The sequence below is a fragment of the Carassius auratus genome, unplaced genomic scaffold (assembly GCF_003368295.1).
Source record: "Carassius auratus strain Wakin unplaced genomic scaffold, ASM336829v1 scaf_tig00015055, whole genome shotgun sequence".
NCBI lineage: Eukaryota > Metazoa > Chordata > Actinopteri > Cypriniformes > Cyprinidae > Carassius > Carassius auratus.
This window is the reverse complement of record NW_020524539.1, coordinates 16,818-38,024: the sequence shown is the minus strand read 5'-3', so window position 1 is coordinate 38,024 and position 21,207 is coordinate 16,818. Positions and strand designations below refer to the sequence as shown.

General features: G+C 36.6%; 1 protein-coding gene across 1 annotated transcript in view; it reads right to left on the bottom strand.

The window, feature by feature from the left end:
* The window catches only part of LOC113074543 (MAM domain-containing glycosylphosphatidylinositol anchor protein 2-like), a gene marked incomplete at its 5' end in the record, with an annotated part of 88,777 nt that extends 68,508 nt beyond the window's left edge, over positions 1-20,269 (bottom strand). Inside the window, 5 exons of the mRNA XM_026247403.1 lie at positions 3,741-4,010; positions 6,101-6,233; positions 7,465-7,661; positions 11,984-12,158; positions 20,099-20,269. Of these exons, the coding sequence (XP_026103188.1) occupies positions 3,741-4,010; positions 6,101-6,233; positions 7,465-7,661; positions 11,984-12,158; positions 20,099-20,269 (946 nt within the window). The remainder of the gene's footprint in view (positions 1-3,740; positions 4,011-6,100; positions 6,234-7,464; positions 7,662-11,983; positions 12,159-20,098) is intronic.
* Positions 20,270-21,207: the final 938 nt, after the last annotated feature.

The window sequence follows — 21,207 nt, the reverse complement described above, 5'->3', positions numbered from 1 at the left end:
GCACAATTGTGCAACAATTGTAATATTGCTTTTGTTACAATAATTAGATGAACAATGTTAATATAGAGTAATTTACATTTTATAAACAAATTTGGTAGTAAATCTGTTTTTGCTTTGCCAGCACAGCAGCATAATTGTTGCATACCTCCAATTCTTGAACAGATCAGTGTTTTTGTATGAATCAGTTGCATGAATGAATAATTCTATGACTTACTCATAGCAAGGGTCAGTGTGTGTGTGGGTGTGTGTGCTCTTGTTTTTGTAACATATCAGGACACAACTCTGTATAATGACATGGGTATGACACAAGTATTACAAGGAGAGGGTGACTTATGAGGACATAACCCATGTCCCCATTTTTCAAAACGCTTATAAATCATACAGAATGAGTTTCTTTGAGAAAGTAAAAATGCACAAAGTTTCCTGTGAGGGTTAGGGTTAGGTGAAGGCCGATAGAATATACAGTTTCTACAGTATAAAAACCATTACGCCTATGGGATGTCCCCACTTTTCACAAAAACAAATGTGTGTGTGTGTGTTTTAATTGACCAGCTATTCATTTTAAATTCATTATTATTCAGTTAATCATTCATGAACATCCGCTGCACATACTGAAAAGTCCTCACCACTAATGCAAACACAGAGCCCAGATAAGCAGAGTGATGCAAAAAGTGAAAACTCCCAGTGCTGTTAAGACTGTTATAGCAGTGCTCATGGAATACTTGTCAAGCAATCAAATTTGAGGACAAAAACTGTTGTATAATTTACGACAAAGTCCAACTGATAGTATTATCTCACTTATTAAATGACAAACTAAATGGAATATGATTTTTTTTTTTTTAATGATTACTGATTTGAGTTTAATAATTTCATTATGTGAGAAGAAAGAGTGCTGAGTGATACAAAAGACATGAAATTGTGAAGTATTCTGTAAGAATCTATTCACCACAATTACTCTCTTTCAAACTAAACGCATAAGTTCAATCAAACTGTAAAAAGGAGATTTAAAAAGGTTTCTAAAAACGATGCTGTCCAAAAAAAAAAAAAAAAAAAAAAACTGATGAACCCACATTCCCTGATGGAGGAACGGAAATGTTATGTTGTGATGACATTGGGGTCTCACTTAGGAACCCAATCATCTCTGAATTTAAGAGAAAACTCCAATGAGAACTGGCTAGTGGACTTTGCATGCTGAGCCACTCCCTGTGCATATAAGCACGCATCCTCTCATTGGGTTTTACACTGAGGAGCAGAGAATGTGTCCTACTACAAGGTATGTTGTGACGATATAGTGGGGTCTATGGAAAACACCACAACCTGAACACAGCACCGCACAGGACATGCGCTGCAGGTGAAGTGTAAGGTCTGTGGGACGTGGCCCGGTGGAGAATATCTCACTGTCACCCTCAAATCTCCCAGAGTGCTAGCTGGCAGTCCTTTGCTCGTGGCAGAGAAAACGGCACAGGTAGTGGCAGATGGATCTGCTCCACTCCCCTTGAGGAGGGAGGGATGCGATCGCAGCGATGCCATGGACATGCATCCGCAGAAGACGCATGACTAAAGGCCCAGACACTGAAGACAGCGATCATACTCTACAGTCTCATACACTCGATGGAAATGCGTAATCTCACTGTTCTTCCCAGACCCGGTGAGCTGACAGACAGTAAGGGATTCACGTAAAAACCTGGACCTCCAGATGTGTAAACAGCTTTTGGAGCACACCGGGGATCAATCTTGAGAAGGAGTAACTGTGAAGTAAGCTACAACAGCTGCTCCAAGCAGGGATAGTAAAGCTTCACCAGAGAGCAGCCCACACGCACACAGATGCCTGAAAAAGAAAATCCTTTTCTCCATTTCATTTTATGGCTAGATGTAGTATGTGAAAGTCATGGATATTTATTGCACTAGGTAATGATGCTGGCTGGAAAAACACCTATTTATAAGACATTTCAGAGCAATGCACAGTCTTTCAAACCTTCAAGCAACTTTCAACAAATAGTTTTCTAATAACGCTTAAGATGTTGCAACATCTTCGTCCTTTCACATCAGCTTCAAACCACAACTTGGCTGTTTTCTTGATGCATACGGTCATTCATTATTCATAACTGTATGCTGCATTCATTGTCAAGATATTTTATTACCCCATGTACTGTCATTTTACCTTCATGATAATCATTAAGTAATTCATTATGCATTGATAAATGGAAATGAATATAGTGGAAAATGCTGACTGGAAATATGAGAGCCTTGAAAACTTAAAGGCAGAGACAATTTACACTGAGTTTAAAGGAAATTATATGCTATTTACACCCCCATGTTATTACTAACATGGACTACTTGCATTTTGTCAAGCAGCATCCTATATACACACACTACCATTCAAAATTTACTTAAGCTTACAAAGGCTGCATTTATTTAATAAAAAATACAATAAAAAATAAAACTATTGAATGTACCTGCTTCTATTTTAAGTTATTTTAAAATGTAGTCTATTCGGAGGTTGGCAAAGCTCAATTTTTAGTAGTCATTACTCTAGTCTTCAGTGTCACAGAATCCTTTATCACTTAAATCATTCTAATATGCTGATTCAATAATGGCCAAGAATGATTTATTTTTATTACCAATGTTGAAAAAGGTTGTGCTGCTTAATATTTTTGTGAAAAAAATTGGATTTTTTTTTTTTCCAAGTAATTGGTCTCATTCACCGATAACATACTACATACAAATGTCATATTTATTTGCATAAAAAAACGTTTTTTTCAATGGATTAACAATGTAATTTTGTTCATAACCTTTCTAAACAGAATTTTACAACATGAGGGAGCACTTCAAATTTTAATACTATTTTACAAATTTAATGTTTCTAAGGTTTCCAGGACTGTGATGTGGTTTGTTTTGGTTGTAAATTTTCAATTGATTTTAACTATAAACTAGGGCTGTCAATTTGTGTTAAATTAATTAAGTAGCTATGGAAAATTATGTTTTAACGCAGTTAATGCACCGCCCTGCCCCAGACCTGTTGCAATGGTCATTTTACATTTCAAATGGCGCTCTAGGCAAATTTTTAACCGCACACTCAAATGCTCACAAAGAGCGCTTGTGCGTTCAGCTGATCAATGCAAGTGGTTAAATGTACTTGTACATTGGCTTTTTTGATGCAAGATTAATGTAAACACATGCCCACTGTGAACATCCTTGTAATTTGCTTTAACCTTTTCAAACTTTAATTTTTTAGGATCAAATGGTGCGTGTGTAAGGAACTGGAAGCAAGCAGAATTCTGCTATTTCTAAAGCACGCAGTGCCACCTTCTGTTAAAAACTACGCTCAAGAAATGATTCAAGAGAGAATCACGATGCCTTCGGAAAATCGCAGAATAAAAATAATTTCATGATTCGCGATGCATCGATTTATTGTCCCAGTGATTTTATACAACAGTTCAGTAAATTATAAGTTAATATTGTGTTAAATTTTAAACACAACATTTTTATTTTGGCAATGAAAATATTGCATATAAAGCAACAGCAAAACACAGCAGTTGAATGAATTAATGACTCAATTACTTACAAATATTTACCTCCACCTACTGGCAGTTTTAGTTTTAGCCAGATGCAAACTCATACTCTAAGGTTGTTCAATCACAAAGATACTAATACACATGCACTCCAGACCATGATACTATGATACTGTACATCTAAACAAACAAACTAAACCAGCAAAGCCTCAAGGCCTGGCTTCTCACCTCTGACGACAATGTTGGTGGATTTCTTCGCAGGATTTCCCACATTGTTACTGGCTACACAGCTGTAAACACCAGCATCCTCCGTGCTGATGGCAGGTATTGTAAGGGTCTCACTCTTGAGGATACTCTTCTTTGGAAGCTCTTCGGTGTTCCGAACCCACGTCAGGCTCGGGGTGGGCTCGCCTCCAGAGATGATGCACACCAGGATTACTGTCTGCCCAGGGTTGGCCACAATGGGGTCTTCCACAAGCAGCTTAATAGTCGGGGAGGCTAGGACAAAAACAGACAGGGTTACTCTTATCATCTTTATGTAGAAGACCTATTTTCTTTTTTAAAAGGATACCTGCATGAGTGCTGCTGCACTTACTGTACATCACGTTTGACATTTAATTATAATTAACGTGTATTACAGTGGGCTAAAAGCAATGGCTTACAGTTTAAATAGTTTTACATATTAGTATTTTCCTCACACACACCTCACACACATCGTTTTGTTTTAGAAGACACTGATTCATCAGCTGGGGGTTTATGGATTACCTCTGTGTTTACGTCAAGTGAACGCATGTACCACAGCTGGCCAGAAATGATGGTTTATAGTTTAAAAAGTTAAGCATATTAGTATTTTTCTCACACACACACACACCCTCATTTCACTTGGGAACGGATTGATTAAACAACTGGGGACTGGAACTGGATTACAATGCTTTTTGTTTTGCCTGGTTTTTAAAGTTTCAACTTTGAGGAATCTGAAATTCTCAGTCTATCTTCAAGTTAGAAGCAAGGATGATTGGAAAAATATCATTTTTGGGTGGCGTATCCCTTTAAACTTAAGGGAAGAAGACACTATAAAACTTATCATCTTGACTCATGAATATTAATTCAGTGGCATGATGCAATTTTCAAGGAACGAAACCAGGAACTAAGGCCCCGTCCACACGGAGACGCGTTTCTGTGTATACGCACAAATTTTTTATTGGATAGGCGTTTCGTCCACACGGATCCGGCGTTTTCATCAGGTGAAACCGCAATTTTTTGAAACCGGGTCCCAGAGTGGATAAATTTGAAAACGCAGTCTTTGCGTTTTCGTCTGGAAGGCTAAACCGTATATTTTCTGAAACGATGACGTCATCAGCCCACGTCGCCCCCCTAGTCAGACACCTCTACGTCACGTAACAGCAACAAAAACATGAACAAACACTGAACGATTGTCTTTTTATTAACTAACATTAACACTGATTAATAAATGTATTGTTCCATGTTCGTTTGTGTACCACGCGCAAGGTTTATGAGCATAGTCCAAGTCTTCTTCTCTGTTTTTAGTGTATCTCTGTGGCAGAATTACAGCGCCACATACTGGTCTGGCATGTATACTACATCATTATGCGGTTTCGTGTGGACGCGGATATTTCTTGAGACGAGGAAAAAAAGATCGGATTGGGGTAAGCTCCGTCTCCGTGTGGACGGGGCCTAAAACCAGGTGTATGACCAGCTTCAAGTGAGTATTTACAGCAAATATACACAAAGTTCACATACCGTCATAGCTTGATGACAATTATGGTGGTTTACCTTATTACCCCAATGTGTTAATACTTTAAAAAAGTGTGTGTTTACAATTATCACCCAAAGGGATTGATTTACTTTGCCCTGTAATGCAACATGTGCTATATCCAATCTATTTAATCAAGGTCTGCTCCCATGAGCAAACTGGCATGCTATGATGGAAGGGCAAAGCAATCAGTCAACCCTCGGGATTGTGCCGTGAACATCATCACCAGCCGATGTGTTGCCAGAAATGTGAGAAAGAAATGAGAAAGAAGTATAGTGCAAGAAAATGAGCAGGATGGGAGGGGTGGTAGAGTGAGAGAGATATAGAAGAACAGAGATGGCCAGAAGGAAAGGTCTGCCGACTCTGTTCATTCTTTAATGGATTCCGTAAAGGTCAGGTCTTCGTCGCAGCAGCATGTGAAGCCCACCGAGACAGATAAGGAGCACAGGGACCCGCAGGGCCATTTCCTTAAGAATATGGTTTTGCCGTGGACTGAATTAAATGCAAGGCCAGTGAAAACATCTGCCTGGGGCGGTTTCTTCAGCCATCAACCGATGAAGGAGGAGAAAAGTAGCAGCAGGCCTCTAAATGTAACAGGCGTAACATACTCAATAACACATGCAGCCCTCACAGCTCACTGATTATCAGACCACACAGCACTTGTGGTGACAAGAGCCTCGGGGCACTTCCTTTTGAGAGTTGCTTCTGTGGTGCTCGCATGTAGTTTCTTACTCATTGGATGGCTCAAATTTAGCAAAAGGTCACTACTAACACAATACTGTGCACAAGGAGAAGCCACTGGTATAGCTCTCACCGGTTTTGTTGGTGAGCCGAAATAGCACACTCTTGTCGGGGATGCCACAGACATTGCGAACAGAGGCAGTGCACGTGTAGTTAGCATAGTCCTGCGGACGCAGGTTCTTCAACTTCAGGATCTTGGTCTCCCCCTACAACCCAAGCAGACAACATTTTATAAAGCAGGAAAACTCAATGGGTTTTGCTTTAGTTCACATTTAATATTTATTAATATTAATGATATTAAGCTATATATATATAACTTCTGTTTTGTTAGACAAACTGTCAACTGACAAACTGAAAACTTTTCCATACATAAAGCAATATTCGGAATACAATCAGCAAAGAGAGAGAAAAAAATAGCCATATCAAATTAATCTGACTTTTTAATCTGAGCTTTTTTGTGCTTTAAAAGACTTCTGATAATGTGCTAATTTTGGTCTTGAACCCCTTTTGGCCGCTGGATCTTTATAGAGTAATCTTACACAATTTGTAAGTTCTGTGAGTTTCATTTTACAATACAGCACTGATTTTTAATTGGTGCTTAGCGGCCCCCAAAAATCGGCACAGATCTATGCTGATCATAAACAGCATGGAAACAATGCTAAATACTAATAATTAAATGCAACTAACCATATAATGATGCATGGTTATGATGGCAAAATAAATAAGCTTATATTTTGAAGCCAAACCAGTTAAAAACCAGTTGATTATGTGCACAAGTGGCTCACTTTTATCTGATAAGTAAATTATTTGAGGTCAGTTCTACAAAGATAGGCACTTAAAGTCCATCAGTTCAAAATAGTGGCACTGCTTAATACCAAAACGTTCTGAAGATACTAAGCTTTTGATCTGTTTGTAACCTGAGACATTGACAGAAAGCTGCAGTGCATTAGTTTCATATTCATAGTTCTGAAGAGGCTGAAAGATAAAGAAGGCTCTATTGAAAACAACATGCAGAATCTCCCTTAAGTGCACAGACTAATGCTGCGTGATTGATTCTCTGTAGGGAATAAGAATAAGAGCGGAACAGGTCCTGAAATACCCTATGTCTTATGACTAATTACCAGTATGGATCCACTCTGGGCCAATCACTGTGCCTTATCGGATGTGACATAACTGTGTTTTGAAATCAGTTTTTTTTTTTTTTACTGTCAAAAGATGTGTGTCCTTCTGTTTCACTAATGCCATATATTTAATTTAAAAACTTAACTGAAAAAAGTCAGAATTGTGAGACAAAATAGGTAAATGTTATGTTAAATGTTATAAGTTTAAATAGCTATGTCATGCTGTAAAAATGGTTTGCATTCACTCTGTAACTGTGACGTCTACTCCAAATTACATTACTGCTGTGAATACAGTACGTCTGAGCTAATGTCTTACCTGGGTGAAGAATGGCTCATAGATCTCCACACCCTTGTCCGAACCCTGAGACAGGAACTCCCTTCCCCGTCTCCAGCTGTACCGCACCGGAGGGTTTGAATTGGCAGCACACCGCAGGAACACTGTCCTCTCATAGTAGAACTGCTCCTTTGCCTCTCCTATACTCTGATGGACCGTCACAATGGGGTCATCTAAATCTGAAATGTAAATGGATGGGGTGGTCACACAGATTTAACATTGCTCAAACTGCCCTGAAAAATGTGTGTATGTAGTGTTTGTAAAAAAGCCTTTAATATTCACAGGCATGTAGGACAGAAGTATGGAAATGACAGAATGTAAATAAACAGAGAACTGGGTTACAGGTAAACAAAAACATCCATATTTAGGTTTATTTATGCCCCACTTCATGCATCCATATTATTGCCCCAATTTCAAAAAAAGTCATGAGCTCAATTGAAATGCATATGGTGGTACAAACACCAGGAAGTGTTGTGTGCCGCTACTATCATTGCGTTGTTGCTAAATATACCTCTAAATGTGGCATAATTCCAACATTATAGTGTGATATAGCAGATTTTTTTTCCCCGTTTCCTTCCAAGCTGCTCAGAGATTGAAGAAATAAATTGTCGGATTGCTTAATGAGCCAAAAATGTCCTAAATTCAGCAGGAGCCTATAAAAGAATTAAAATTTACTGGAGCGCAATTCATAAAGTAGCCTTTTTTTTTTACGGTCCAAGATACACATAAATTACTTTCTACATTTTTGTCTAACTCCATATTTAACACCAACATCATTTAACATCAACCTAACTCCTTAAATAGCAGTTAAAGTGCATTTTATTGAAATCAAATGCAATCTAGTTACACTTTATAATGAGGTTCTTTATGTTAATGCAATATATAACATATTACAAGTGACAATGAACAGTACACATATTAACCAAAATCAACAATGCGTATATTAAGTTCTAATGTACGCATTCAGTATATACAATAATTTATAAATGTATGAATTAACAATAGTTAATCATGAACAAACATTAATTATCAATGGTTTACATAATTAAAATACTATTAGTCATATTAAACAATATAATAATTTATAAATTAATATTCATCTCCATAAATAAAATCCGTACAAATCATCGTTTATTGTTTGTTCTTGCATTAACTAATGTTAACAAATTTAATCACACTGTGCAGTGTTACCTGAAATCTTCGTTTTTTAAGGATCAGTATTCCTCTTTCAATTTTTTTTTCTTTATTTAGGATTTTAGTTCCATTAGGAATCTATAAATTTAAGCATTGAAAACAGCTGTAAGTGGGTGCAAAAAAAAACAGCAAACATAATTTCTAAAATGATGGACCACTGGGGCGCCTGTTATTTTGGCACCTGAATTGTGAGTATTTTTACAACTGCAATTTTTTTTCAAGAGCCACCATAATTATCACAGAGTGCTTGAACGAGGAGGCTTTTACAGACTGTCCTCAAAGCAAAAACCTTCCTAGACTCTCAGCTATAAATAAACCAAGCCTTTCAAAATCTTTCTTTCAAATCATTAATCGATCTGCTCAATAACTATTTGGCAGACGGCATTGGTGATATTTTCCAGCACGCCAGGTTACAGTTGTAATACTGAACCTTTTTTATGCTTTACAAAATAGAAAGTCATATAGATTTGAAATTAAATGAGCAAAGCAATCCTCCCTATAAGCAGAATACACAAGCTGCATAGGGCCTCCGAAACACCAGGGGGCCCCCCCAGCTGTCAAAGATGATTTAATTTTAGTTTTTCGTTTTTGAATTTGGCCAGCGGTCATGAAAACATTAATGATCATTTATTTTTATGTGATGTGCTGTTGCCCTTTCTACATAAAATTCTATCAAATCATCTAATGTGAATGTCGTACAGTCTTGCTTATGACAAAAAAAAAAAAAAAAAAAAAAAATGTTGGAAGCATACCAAGCCACAGAAGAGACACTATTCCATTCATTCGTTCATAACCACTCATACCCCCATTGTTTATCATTGTGTCTAGGCTTTGATCACTGCATCAGGAGTAGCATGTCTCTGATCAATAAAAGTGAGTGCCCACCAGCGAATAGTCCACCGTGAACCTGGAATAAAAATGACAAGCTGAGGCCTGTTCTCTAATTCAAGGGTAATGACTTGCTCCTCATTGTCTCCCCACGGCAATGCTGCCTGCCATCGTCCATCGCTCCTCCTATTCATCTCTCTGTGCTACCGTAAATCACTTTACAACATCTATGGCTCCTCCGTGTCTGTAGGGAACAGAGGCAACACACAACTCTTTTTTTTGACAGGTTGTGATAGCTTTTGATGGTTCTGATAGCAGAGGAGTAAACCTTTGAAAAATTGAGAAATATGGGGAGCTAGCTTACTGACACCGATGTCTCTTTGAAGAAAAATCCTCATTTTCATTTCACTCATTCATTAAACCTCTCATTTTAAGTATTTCATCACCTATTCAAAGGCTTGAGTTTGATTGCAGCAAAGTCTGTGGTTGCCAGAACTTCAACGAGAAGTACCTTTAAGTCGATAATGAGGGCATGTGGCATCTCGAAGAAAATAAAAGTGTTCGTGAACTTAAAATGATGACGCGTGTGAGGGCAAAACTCTTTGAAAGAGACCTAGATTAGATATGCTCTTATGATGAGTTACACACACACACACACACAAAAAACTGGCTGTCTGGCTTTTGATGATATAAGAATGTGGAAGACAAGAAATATATGAAATAACACATGCTCCATTATAGCCCAGATATTACAAGTCCAACAATATCAGATTCAATATAATTTCAAACATAAAGTGGTAATGAAACATAAGCAGAGTTAATGGTTTCCATAAATCACTAGTATGAGTCTGCGGTTGGAAAATATTTTAAATGCTTTTGAAAGAAGTCTCTTATGCTTTAATGAATTATTTCATGTATTTTTTATTTAAATAAATATAGTCAAAACTGTTGGACTGGGAAATAATATTTTCATTTAAAAGAGCTGTTTTCTATTTGAAATTTTTTACAAATGTATCTAATTCTGTGATTGCAAAGCTGCATTTTACTCATTGTTACTTCATTCTTCAGTGTCACAAGATCTAGCAGATATCATTTTATTGGTGCTCAAGCAACATTTCTTATTATCAATGCATTGATTTTAAATTGTAGTACAAAACATTGCTTCTTAATGTTTTTTGATTTTTTGATTATTAGGAAGTTCTGCATTTAATAAAAAACTGCATTTTTTAAAATATAAATATTTTAAAACATTATAAATGCATTTACTGTCCCTTTAAATAAATGCATAAAATATTCGAAATGTAAAAAGAAATCTGGAAAATGTCACTTATACAGCAATGAAAACTTCAGCTATTGTAGACAGCATAACTAGGCAATAATATACAGAAAGTGCCTTGGGGGTAAAATGTTGATGAATTTAAATGAACATTTTTGCAAATGTCCTAACAGTATATTGTTTCCTTGAGCACTGCTTGTGTTATTGCCCAGTCATTAAAACGCTTTGTTATTGTGCCTGTATCATTAAATGAAACCATAAGTGGATAAAATATTTTCTAAGCAGCTATTTAGCAGATGCTTTTATTCAAAGTGACTTACTGTACACTTATTTCAGGGGCATTCTTTGCTGTAGGGTACAAAGGTTACAGCTAATGGCTAGCTCCTTAAGAGGATAAGATTTAATCATTATAACACCCTGTTATGTTACTGAATATTGTGCTAAAGTAGGCATGTAAAATATGCTTGGAATTTCTGCTACTGTCTCTCTCCGAGCTGCATAAAGCAGCTTGTGAGAGATGCATTGATGCTTAAAAAACATTCTGGCCCATTATAAACAATGCTGGAAGGTCATCCAGCCATGATAAATTATTTAGATTAGTGTGTTTAACATTTATCCTTTTTTTTAGAGAAATAGTTTTGAATAATGGACACTTGCAATAGCTTAACAAGCAAAGGATAAAAAAATAAAAAAACACTAAATTTGTTTTTAATTTTCATAATCATGAAAAGAGAAAAGAGAAATGCAATTTAATGTTCTTTCAGCAAGCTTAAAGGTATATAAGCTTCAATAATTTCAATAAGAGTACGCAATTCGTAAACTAAATAATCATTTCAATGCTCAATTATAATTATTAATAATATAATATATAACTTTTATAGATTAAATATATAATTTTTATATATACATTTTTGCAGTGCTACAAACAGAAAGCGCTTTTTCCTTTTCTTTGTAGGTTTATAAAATTGAAGTTACAGTATAACACTTCTGTTGATAAGAGTGTCTTTCCAACTGATTATCCACAAATTCATAACCTAAGGGCTTAAGTGAAGTGCTGAATCAAGGTTGAGTATGCATCTCAAAAGCTAAAAGAGAAATGCAGGCACAGTCAGCAAAAGCTAATACCGAGCTATAGTTGACTTGCAGGAGTGTGTGTCAAGTGCATGGTTTTTTGCTGACAGGCGAATGAGCTTGTTAACTCACAGTAGACGTCCACTCGGATGGATTTGATGGCGGGAGTGCCGAGGCCGTTCTCAGCCTTACAGTAATAACGGCCGCCCTGGTGCCTCTGGATGCGGGTTATGCGCAGTGTCTCGTTGAATACGCTGGAGTCCTGGATGCGGTCAGTAGCACTTCCTGCTGTCTTGGTCCATCGTATCTGAGAGAGAGAGAAAAAAATCACATCAGCTCAGAAACAGAGTGCCTACCTTAGAGCAAATGGATTGAGTAAAAAAACAGATAAAGATAATAATGATATCATTGTTTCAATAACAAATAAGAAATATGACAACAATAGTGGCATAGATTTAGCTATTTTTGCAACTCAAATTATCATATTTTCAGTCTGGTGCTTATGTGTATTTGCATTCTACATAAAAAAAAAAGGTTGACCCTATTAACTGAAAGGCAGGACCTTCATAGTTACAGACACCATAATAAATGTGGCGATGTTCACATTCATTTTTCTGCGAGTGGTTCGTCTCCTCCTCTTTGTCTGTCTCTGGTTAAGCACATTGCCTCATAGACCTTCAAACATGGTAAACACTGATAAAAAGACAAAATTATGATAACGTTGGTGAGTTTAAAAGCTAACATTTGTTATTTTACAAATGTTAAAATAAACAATTGTTATTTTAGCATTATTTATATAATGTTATAGTGTTTATTTATTTTATCATTTTTGAATAATAGTTTGTTAAGTAATTTTGTTATGAGTTTTAGTCATTTTTATTAGCTTTCTTAATATTTCAATTTAGTTTTTTTTTTTTTTTTTTTATAAAATTAAACAGTTATTTAACAATTTTATTCCATGGTGACATTTCTCATTTTCATTGAGGTTTTTCATCTTATATTTAATTTTTTCCAGCTTTATTTTAATTACTGCAAAAAATATTTCAAAGTTTGAGTTTGGATAACAAACAGACACATTGCAATGGCATATTTTCTCTCCAACACTATATGAAATCGCTTGGAGCAGAATGTATCTAATACAGAGGAAGCATCTCCAGTTCATATCACGCGTTTTGTCATAGCTCTGTGTAATGAGAATGATATTGAAAAATAGCAACTAAATGTGCTATTGAAAATGTTTCAGTGACTTTTCTAATCATGATGCTAATGTTTATATTAAGGGTTTGACTTGGAAATGAGCAAATACTCTACCACAAATCTGATCTCCAGATCAATACATGGCATAAGCTCTATTTGGATGGTAATTATTTCTCAGCAGGATGTCTGTAAAAATAAATCTGCACATAATGAATTTGGATCACAATTAATTCACAGACGACAAAGATCTTCTGTTATTTGACAGCCTTGAAGTTTCTCATAAAGTGGTTTCTTATTAACTCCAAATAATAACATAAAACTACAGGCTTATTTATTAAAATATATTTATATTAATGTCCAATTTGACCATTTTACATGATTCGCCTCTTATAAGATATAATTGGCGCATAATTACATGTATATACAGGTTTATATATTAAAGCATATTCAAAGTAACGGCCCATTTTAGAAATTTACATGATTTGCCTCTAAACTTTTTTTTTTTTTTGTCATTCCACATAACATGTATAGGTTTATATATCAAGATATATTTATATTAATGCCCAATTATACAAGTTTACATCATTCCCCTCTAAATAGTTATTTTTTTCTTTGTTACTCCACATTTTAACAGTTTACACAATTTGTCTCTAAATGACAATTTTTCTTACTCCCTGTGGGGGGGTGGTGACTTGTTTTTTTTTTTTTTTTTTTTTATCAGTGCACTTCTATCGATTTATTCTTGTAAACCGTTCGATTTAAAATGGAATTAAATTCGCACAGCACATGCAAACAGCATGAAATTCAGCCCAGCATTTCCCCCCGAGATGTGGAAGAAAAACACGATTTTTGATTTCGGACAGCAATTAAATCACTGACTACCACCTGTAAATATTGAAATAACATATGTTCCCTGAAGGAAAATATTTTCAGCCCGAGTAGGACTATTTATCAAAACAGTAAATATAATATACTGTAAAAATACCACTTTTTACCCCAAATATTCTTGCCTTACTTAATTGTTGCATTCAAATTTTTTATGGCAAACAAACAAATAATAAAAATGATCTCAAATAGCAATTAGCTTTTTTTTTTTTTTTTATAACACACACACAAATATAAAATAACTTAAAAGGAAGCATGGAGACATCAGGGAAAAGACGCTGCACACGAAGCTCAGCCGGGCATAGAGAGAGAGAGAGAGAGAGAGAGAGAGAGAGAAAGAGAGAGAGAGAGAGAGAGAGAGATTCTGTAGCTCCCTCTGTGTACTTGTCTGCCAACCAGCCAGACAAGTAGAGCAAATTGCCCATTCAGGCCTGGCTTGGCCTAACTGAGTCCTGAGTGAGACTTACTGTGTAGATGACCTACATTACAACAGAACCCCCCTTTATCATCCCTGCTGCTCAAGAACCTCAGAGGCGGGAGCAACTCAGCTTGAGTCCAGCTACAAAGATCAAAGCTCCGCCTTCCTCTTCCAAGCAGCAACTTCTTCTTCACCTCAACTATTAGCCACTCTCTTATTAATTAACCAATCTGTAAGCTCCTCCCCTTGAATGCAGATGAGCCAATGGCAGTCGAGTATCAGCTGCACGGAGAGCAGAACTCAGACATCTTTAGGTTTCAAGCACCATAGAGAAACATTGGAAGATCCAAAGCTTGCAACCGTGAAATGGTGTTTACGCTACAAAAATGGAAAAACGATGTGCCTAGGGTACTTGTAAAACGTATTCCAGTTATCCTGACAGGATAGGTAATGCAATTTAATTTATTCCATTTCCTAAATCCAACCAATATGGAGGAAAATGTCCCTAAGCATTCAACCCCAATCACAATGAAGGTGAAAACGTTCATTTTCTGGTACTAATTTTCATCTGCTCAAGCAGAACGTTAATGTCATCTTGTGCTCAGCAAGGTATCTCTCGGTCATGGCTAAAAATAGCTAATGTTAGCATTAAAGTTAGTGAGTCCATGCTAACGTACAAACCTAAATAGCAACTGTTCTTATGTTCACTATTTACGGATCATGACGACTGTAACATAATTCTCCCGTTTGCATTGTGATCTGTATTTTTACATATTTATTTTAATAACTTTTATTTATTCCTACATAGTATATTTAAGTCCCACTTGAAGGTCGATCTGTGTCCCAAATTTATCAGAAACACATCGTGACAGCTGTCGTTTTAAGACAGTGAGCAACTCTGTTTGTTTGTTGCAGTTTCCAAGAGCTGCTTTCGCCTAGGCCTCAGTTTTCTTCTTGCGAAGGTCTATGAAGAAAAAAATAAACAACACAAAAAAAAAAACACTGTGGTTTGGAGCCCAACAGAGTCGTAACCTTTGGAAGTGGCAGAATGAAATCCATTTCATGCTTTGCTGAGGATGGAGGGTGGGCAGATTTGTTTACACACGTATTGGATGTTGGTTAGGAATAACGGCGTATTGGAACTCACAGGGTTTAGATACGCTGGCTTTCTTTGTGAGCTCGAACAGGAAATAAGGCAGCTAAAGAAAAGTGCTTAGCCCTGTATGTCTCCATGCACTGAGGTAGGCCATAGCTGACAGTGCACAAATAGGAAGTGGAACTGAATAATCATTTGTGCATTATGTGACAGAAATTCAGTATAATATGTAAGAAAAGATGACCCACTTGAACCCTTAATACTTATTGTACTTTAACTTCCTTCATTTAATGCATGCATTCAAGACTTTGGGACTGTGTGGAATAAAAAAGTAGCACATAAATCAAAAACCTCTGTTTTATTATTTATTTCTGTGTTAGTAGAGATCATGACTCAAACGATATGCTGGGGGTGGAAAGTGAAAACAATTTGACGGCAGCCCACTGTCTTCACAACCAAAGTGCCTCCATAAATAGTCATAAAACAGTGGAAATGACAGCCCTTCAGAACTCAAACCATATAATACAGGGGAAAATATTATTTTGAGTAAAGGAGGGAAGGGAAATTTTCACATTATAGTTATTGAAATGGTAGTTTACCCCTAAATGAAATTTCTGCCCTCATTTAATCAATCTCATATTGTTCCAAACCCATGTGACTTTATTCTGTGAAGCACAAATGAAGATATTTTGAAAAATGTCTGTTTTCTTTCTGTCTTTCTTTTTTGATCCATACAATGAAGGTCAATGGGTTCCAATGCATGTGTTTTGGATCCAAGTTACTTTCATTATATGGACAAAAACAGTTGAAACATTTTTTTAAATATCTGTGGAACACAAAATAAATTTTGAACAATATTTCATCTGTTTTTGTCCGCACATTCAATGGGGTCCACACATTTAAGCTCCATGACATAAAGATGGTGTAAACTTAATCAGTGATCAACTGATGAATATAAATCCCAAATTAAATATGAATCTCCTATTTGCTACTTTTATGTCAATTTTGGAGCTTGAATCTGTTTAACCCCAAAGTATTACAAATCTTTAGTTCATCTTCATAAATTTGTCAAGTCTGAGATTTCTGCCCCTGCCAGCATTAAGTGGATCAGTGCCACAGAGCGCCTGAGCCAGAACACTGATGGGAGTTCTGTGACGACGGGCCCAGTGTGTCAAATGCAGACAGAATGCGTGCTAAATATATCCTCCAGCCCCCTCAGTCTATCATAAAGCATCCCTGGGCGTATCTTTCTCTGGCCCACTCACTGTCTGTGGGATCTATGGGAACCGGTTCAGCAATGGCAGAGCTGAAACAAAGTGTTGGTGAAACCTTAGATGGAGATGTTTTGAGAGTTCATGCTAATTAGCAGATTAATATGCTTTGCTGCATGGTAAGAAATCGATCTAATAGGGCCCTGGTGCTAATTTGACTAAGACAAAGATTCTGGAATGGAGCCATCAATAAAACTGTGGTAATTAAGGCACATGGTCAGAGTGTTTGGACACAATTTGTAGTACTAGATTAAGGACAAACAACAAAAAGTATTTTGTTTTCATCTGTGGTTGCGTGTCATTTTGAATCAAATATTTAATAATTTCACTGATTGGACTGTCCTCAATGTTATCAATAAAAAAGAAAGATTCTCTGATGTTACTATAACCGTAATAAAAATAGCTCTTAAGTTAACAGAATTTGCTTCTGGGATATGATTCTGAATGAACGTCAACAGAGAAAGATGTTTGTGGGTCCAGATGGTGAAGTTATGGCATCAAACAGCAGGAGCTAAAGAGTCCATGCTAAACACTCAGTCTTTGGACCAGTATATACACATGCTTTGACTGTGCTAATAAAACATGAAAGAAATGTGCATCTGTTCCTAATAATTACACAAAATGGTCTTTGATACTTTATCCATTTCAGAACAACATTTAGATTTTGTGTTTGTACTGTCTCAGAACAAAGTTTTGCTGGTAGCAAGTATGTTTTGTAATTTTAGATAATAAATGATCCTGTAGTACATTTCCCGACAACCTACTGCATTATGTAATACCTTCTGCTCAGGATAGGTTTGGAAATATTCATATTTCATGTTTACTGTCATTAGCTTCCAAAAAGCAGAAATGGCAAGACTGCCTTAAAGCAGAAAAGAGTAGCTAATTTATTAAAAATCTTTCCTTATTTACACTCAAGGTAAAAGAGTCAGCAAAAGCTGGAGATGAGATCAGAAGAGGCACAGGTTCATTTATTCAAAATGAGGCTTCCAGCAAAAGTCTTCCTATCTTTTACAATGAAGACTGGGAGGCAAAAGCAGCACAGAACATTCAAAACGCATTAGGGTTTTCACAGCCTAAATAAATATATAAATAAATAAATGCCCGCTGCATGCACCAACAGAACTCAACTTGCTCGCTTAATTAAAACAACAAACTGTCTGAATATCAGTCATCAAACACAGAATTTACAAGCATAAAATGCTTTAATTTAATAGTGTTTCTGTTTGATTTTGGACAGACAAACCAACCCCAAATAGAACAGAGTAAATGTATATATATATATATATATATATATATATATATATATATATATATATATATATATGGTTAGGTTAGATCTATCCATCTAATAAGGTTAGATCTATCCATCTGTCTGTCTGTCTGTCTATCTATCTATCTATCTATCTATCTATCTACAGTATCATGGTTGGTTTGATTCATGGCTTACATATATATGTAACAAAGAGTTCTTTAAAACTGTTTGAATAAAGGACCAAAAAAAAAAAAAAAAGAATGCAGTCACTATATAATTCTATAGAATGTTTGGCATACCTGCTGGAAGTTGCCAGAAATACACCTATTAACGAGGGCCATTCAAAAGTAGGCATGAATTCTGACTTATTTACAACCAGCAAATATCATTAACATTTTATTATAGGTAATGTAAATAGATGTTTTACCAGTTCTCAGTTTTGTTTTGGCAACATTAAATATCTTTACAAAGTTTATGGCTCAGATTATTGGCTCGATTAGAACTAAAAACCCACAAGGAAATATGACAGATTTAAAATCACATACTTCCAGGGAGACCAGTGGCATCAATCATCTGGCATTTACATCAAAGGGAATATTAACAGATGGATTCCTACAGTTACTATAGACCTTCTTGTTCCCCTCCAGGTCCGGGGAAAAAAATGGCGGCAGCTTCCTCCACTGGTTTGGCATTCCAGCCACTCCATTGTACATGCAAACTTAACAGCAACGGTGATGAGGCACCATTACTTTCAGGTGTACCTCATCACACACTCCCACCCTGTTCATCTCTCGTGCCTGCTACGGTCAGAAACCTGGCCACAGGGCGGTGAACAAAATGGACAGCACAGCTCAGATTCAAGGAGAACAACGTCACAGGATCATTAAAATAATGCAAACTCCTCACAGACACTGTGTGTAGAATGCAAAATTAAGGCTTAGCTCAAAACTATGACACCACATGGCCAGGAGGATTTCTTTGCAAACATTTAGATTTTATGACTCTTCCTAGCATTCTGAGGTCTGACAGTGCTCTTCGGGGAATCACCGAGCTCTTCTGCGGTCGTGCAGATTCAGTGATTTCCCTCGTGGCCGTTTCTTCTCCTGCACTAACTCAGTGGGACTGCTCCTCCTCTCCACTGAAAATGCAGCACTGAGACCAAGATGAGAGTCGTAGAGTGCTGCCTATCTAAAACCGCACACAGGCTATGGGACTGATAAGCCCTCTGCAGTCTGCAAGATACAACCAGGAGTGGGGCATTGAGAGAATTAAGACCACTTGAGCGAGGGTGAAATGGAGAGTACTGCAGTGAGTCCAGAAGCATAACCGATGAATGATACATACAGGAGTGCACGAAGCAAAAACACAGAATGATGTTATCTTCCTCTGATAATCAAAATGTCATATTATTCAGGATTATACGGCGTCCTCTTGAGCTGAGAAGCATTACACTGAATTACGACTCACAGTAGCACCATAAATCCTACCTATTTTGTTACTTGTTCATATTTGAGTAACATATGTGCTGGAGGTGAGCAGAAGAGAATGGTATTATGACAACTAAATCCATTTCAGGGTGACTTTAAAATGTCTGCCTCGTGTTTGGGGTAAGTTGTGTCATGTTGAAAGGTAAGCTGTAACATTAGGGAACACTTAACTGGTTTAAATTTGAAATCAAATTATGAATATCTATCTATCTATCTATCTATCCATCCATCCATCCATCCATCCTGATACTTGATACGATGCCTAGCACAGTTATCTGACTATCAAATGCTATTAAATTGTATTTTTCAACGCCACAGGATATCTTGTAACTCAGATTTATTTTCCATTTACAACAATTTTCATCTATGTAGCACATTGTATGAATAGTTATTTTTCCTTATTTGGATTTATAATGTTCTCTTTTCATTCTATTTCCTTGACTCAATTCCTTGACTCAGAATAAGTTAGAATGCGTGCAGTTTGATAAAAAATGTAGAGATTCTTAATATAATTCAATTTCCAGACATTTATTTCTCTAATCCTGTGCAAAAATCCCTATCTCAGCCATTAGTCCTGTGGTGGCAGCCAGTTATGAGCAGCCTCAAACTGATGATCAAAGCGGACAGAAGAGCCTCACCTGTGGCCGTGGATGCCCCGAGACCAGACAGGTCAGCTCCAAAGTCTCCCCCTCCCGGATGGTGTACACCCTCTCCGTGTAGTGCTCCTCCTCAATGTTGCATGCGTGACCGGAGTGGATGATCCGAACGTTTGGAGGAGCTGCATTAGGAAAGAAATGAAAAAGTGATATAGTTCAGTTTGCTGGATCATTTGAGGTCGCATCATCAACCAGCCACACAGCAAAACGCTGTCAAGGAGGGAAATAAAATTCCTGCCACATGAGACTGATGCTTTCAGCCAAATCAAATTCAAGGTGAGGCACTGCAATCATTCAAGTTGCTCCAGCGAATGTAATCTGCACTACACCAGTTGCTCTGTACGTAGAAGAATCTTGGACTTGCATTTCCAAGCAATTTTGCAGACAAAAATACCCTCATCTAAGCATTACCTTATAGTACATCTCAAAGATGCGTAGGCTACTGATGAGGTAAAGTACCTGTATTATTGATTTCCCCTCTAAGCCTGAAAACGGAGCTCTGGTGCAGTACTGTGTGCTTGCCTGATAATGTTTCCTCCACTGATCTCCACTTACAAAGCACTTCAAGGTTGCTTTTTTTTTCTCACAAACTCACAATTTCTTATTCATGCACTTCTGGGTTTTATTGTTTATGGTTGCTCCATTGTTGCAAATGATTTGTTACAGACATACCACAGTATGTCTATCAAAACAATAATTGTAAGGCACTTCAATTCTTATATCAATGCATTATTAAACGGGTGAGCAACAGTGATAGACAGAAACAAAATTAAATGTAGCAACACAAGTAACTTAATTACAATTTTCAGTAGCATGACCGACTAAACGAAAGTGGGCATGATGTTCGTTCAGCATGTCATGCGAGTCAGTTTCAAGCACAAGAAGGAGAGAAATCATGTAAAATGATCCATGGTAAATAATAAAAACGTCATATGTTATTGAAACTCTTAATTTATTTAACAGTTTATTGTTGTTTTATAGCTTGATATATATTTGAAGACATGCATTTTTTTTTAATAAAGGATAATAAGATTGGTTTTAGTCATGAACAACTCCGTAATATTTAACAAACCAGTTGATTAAATGATTTA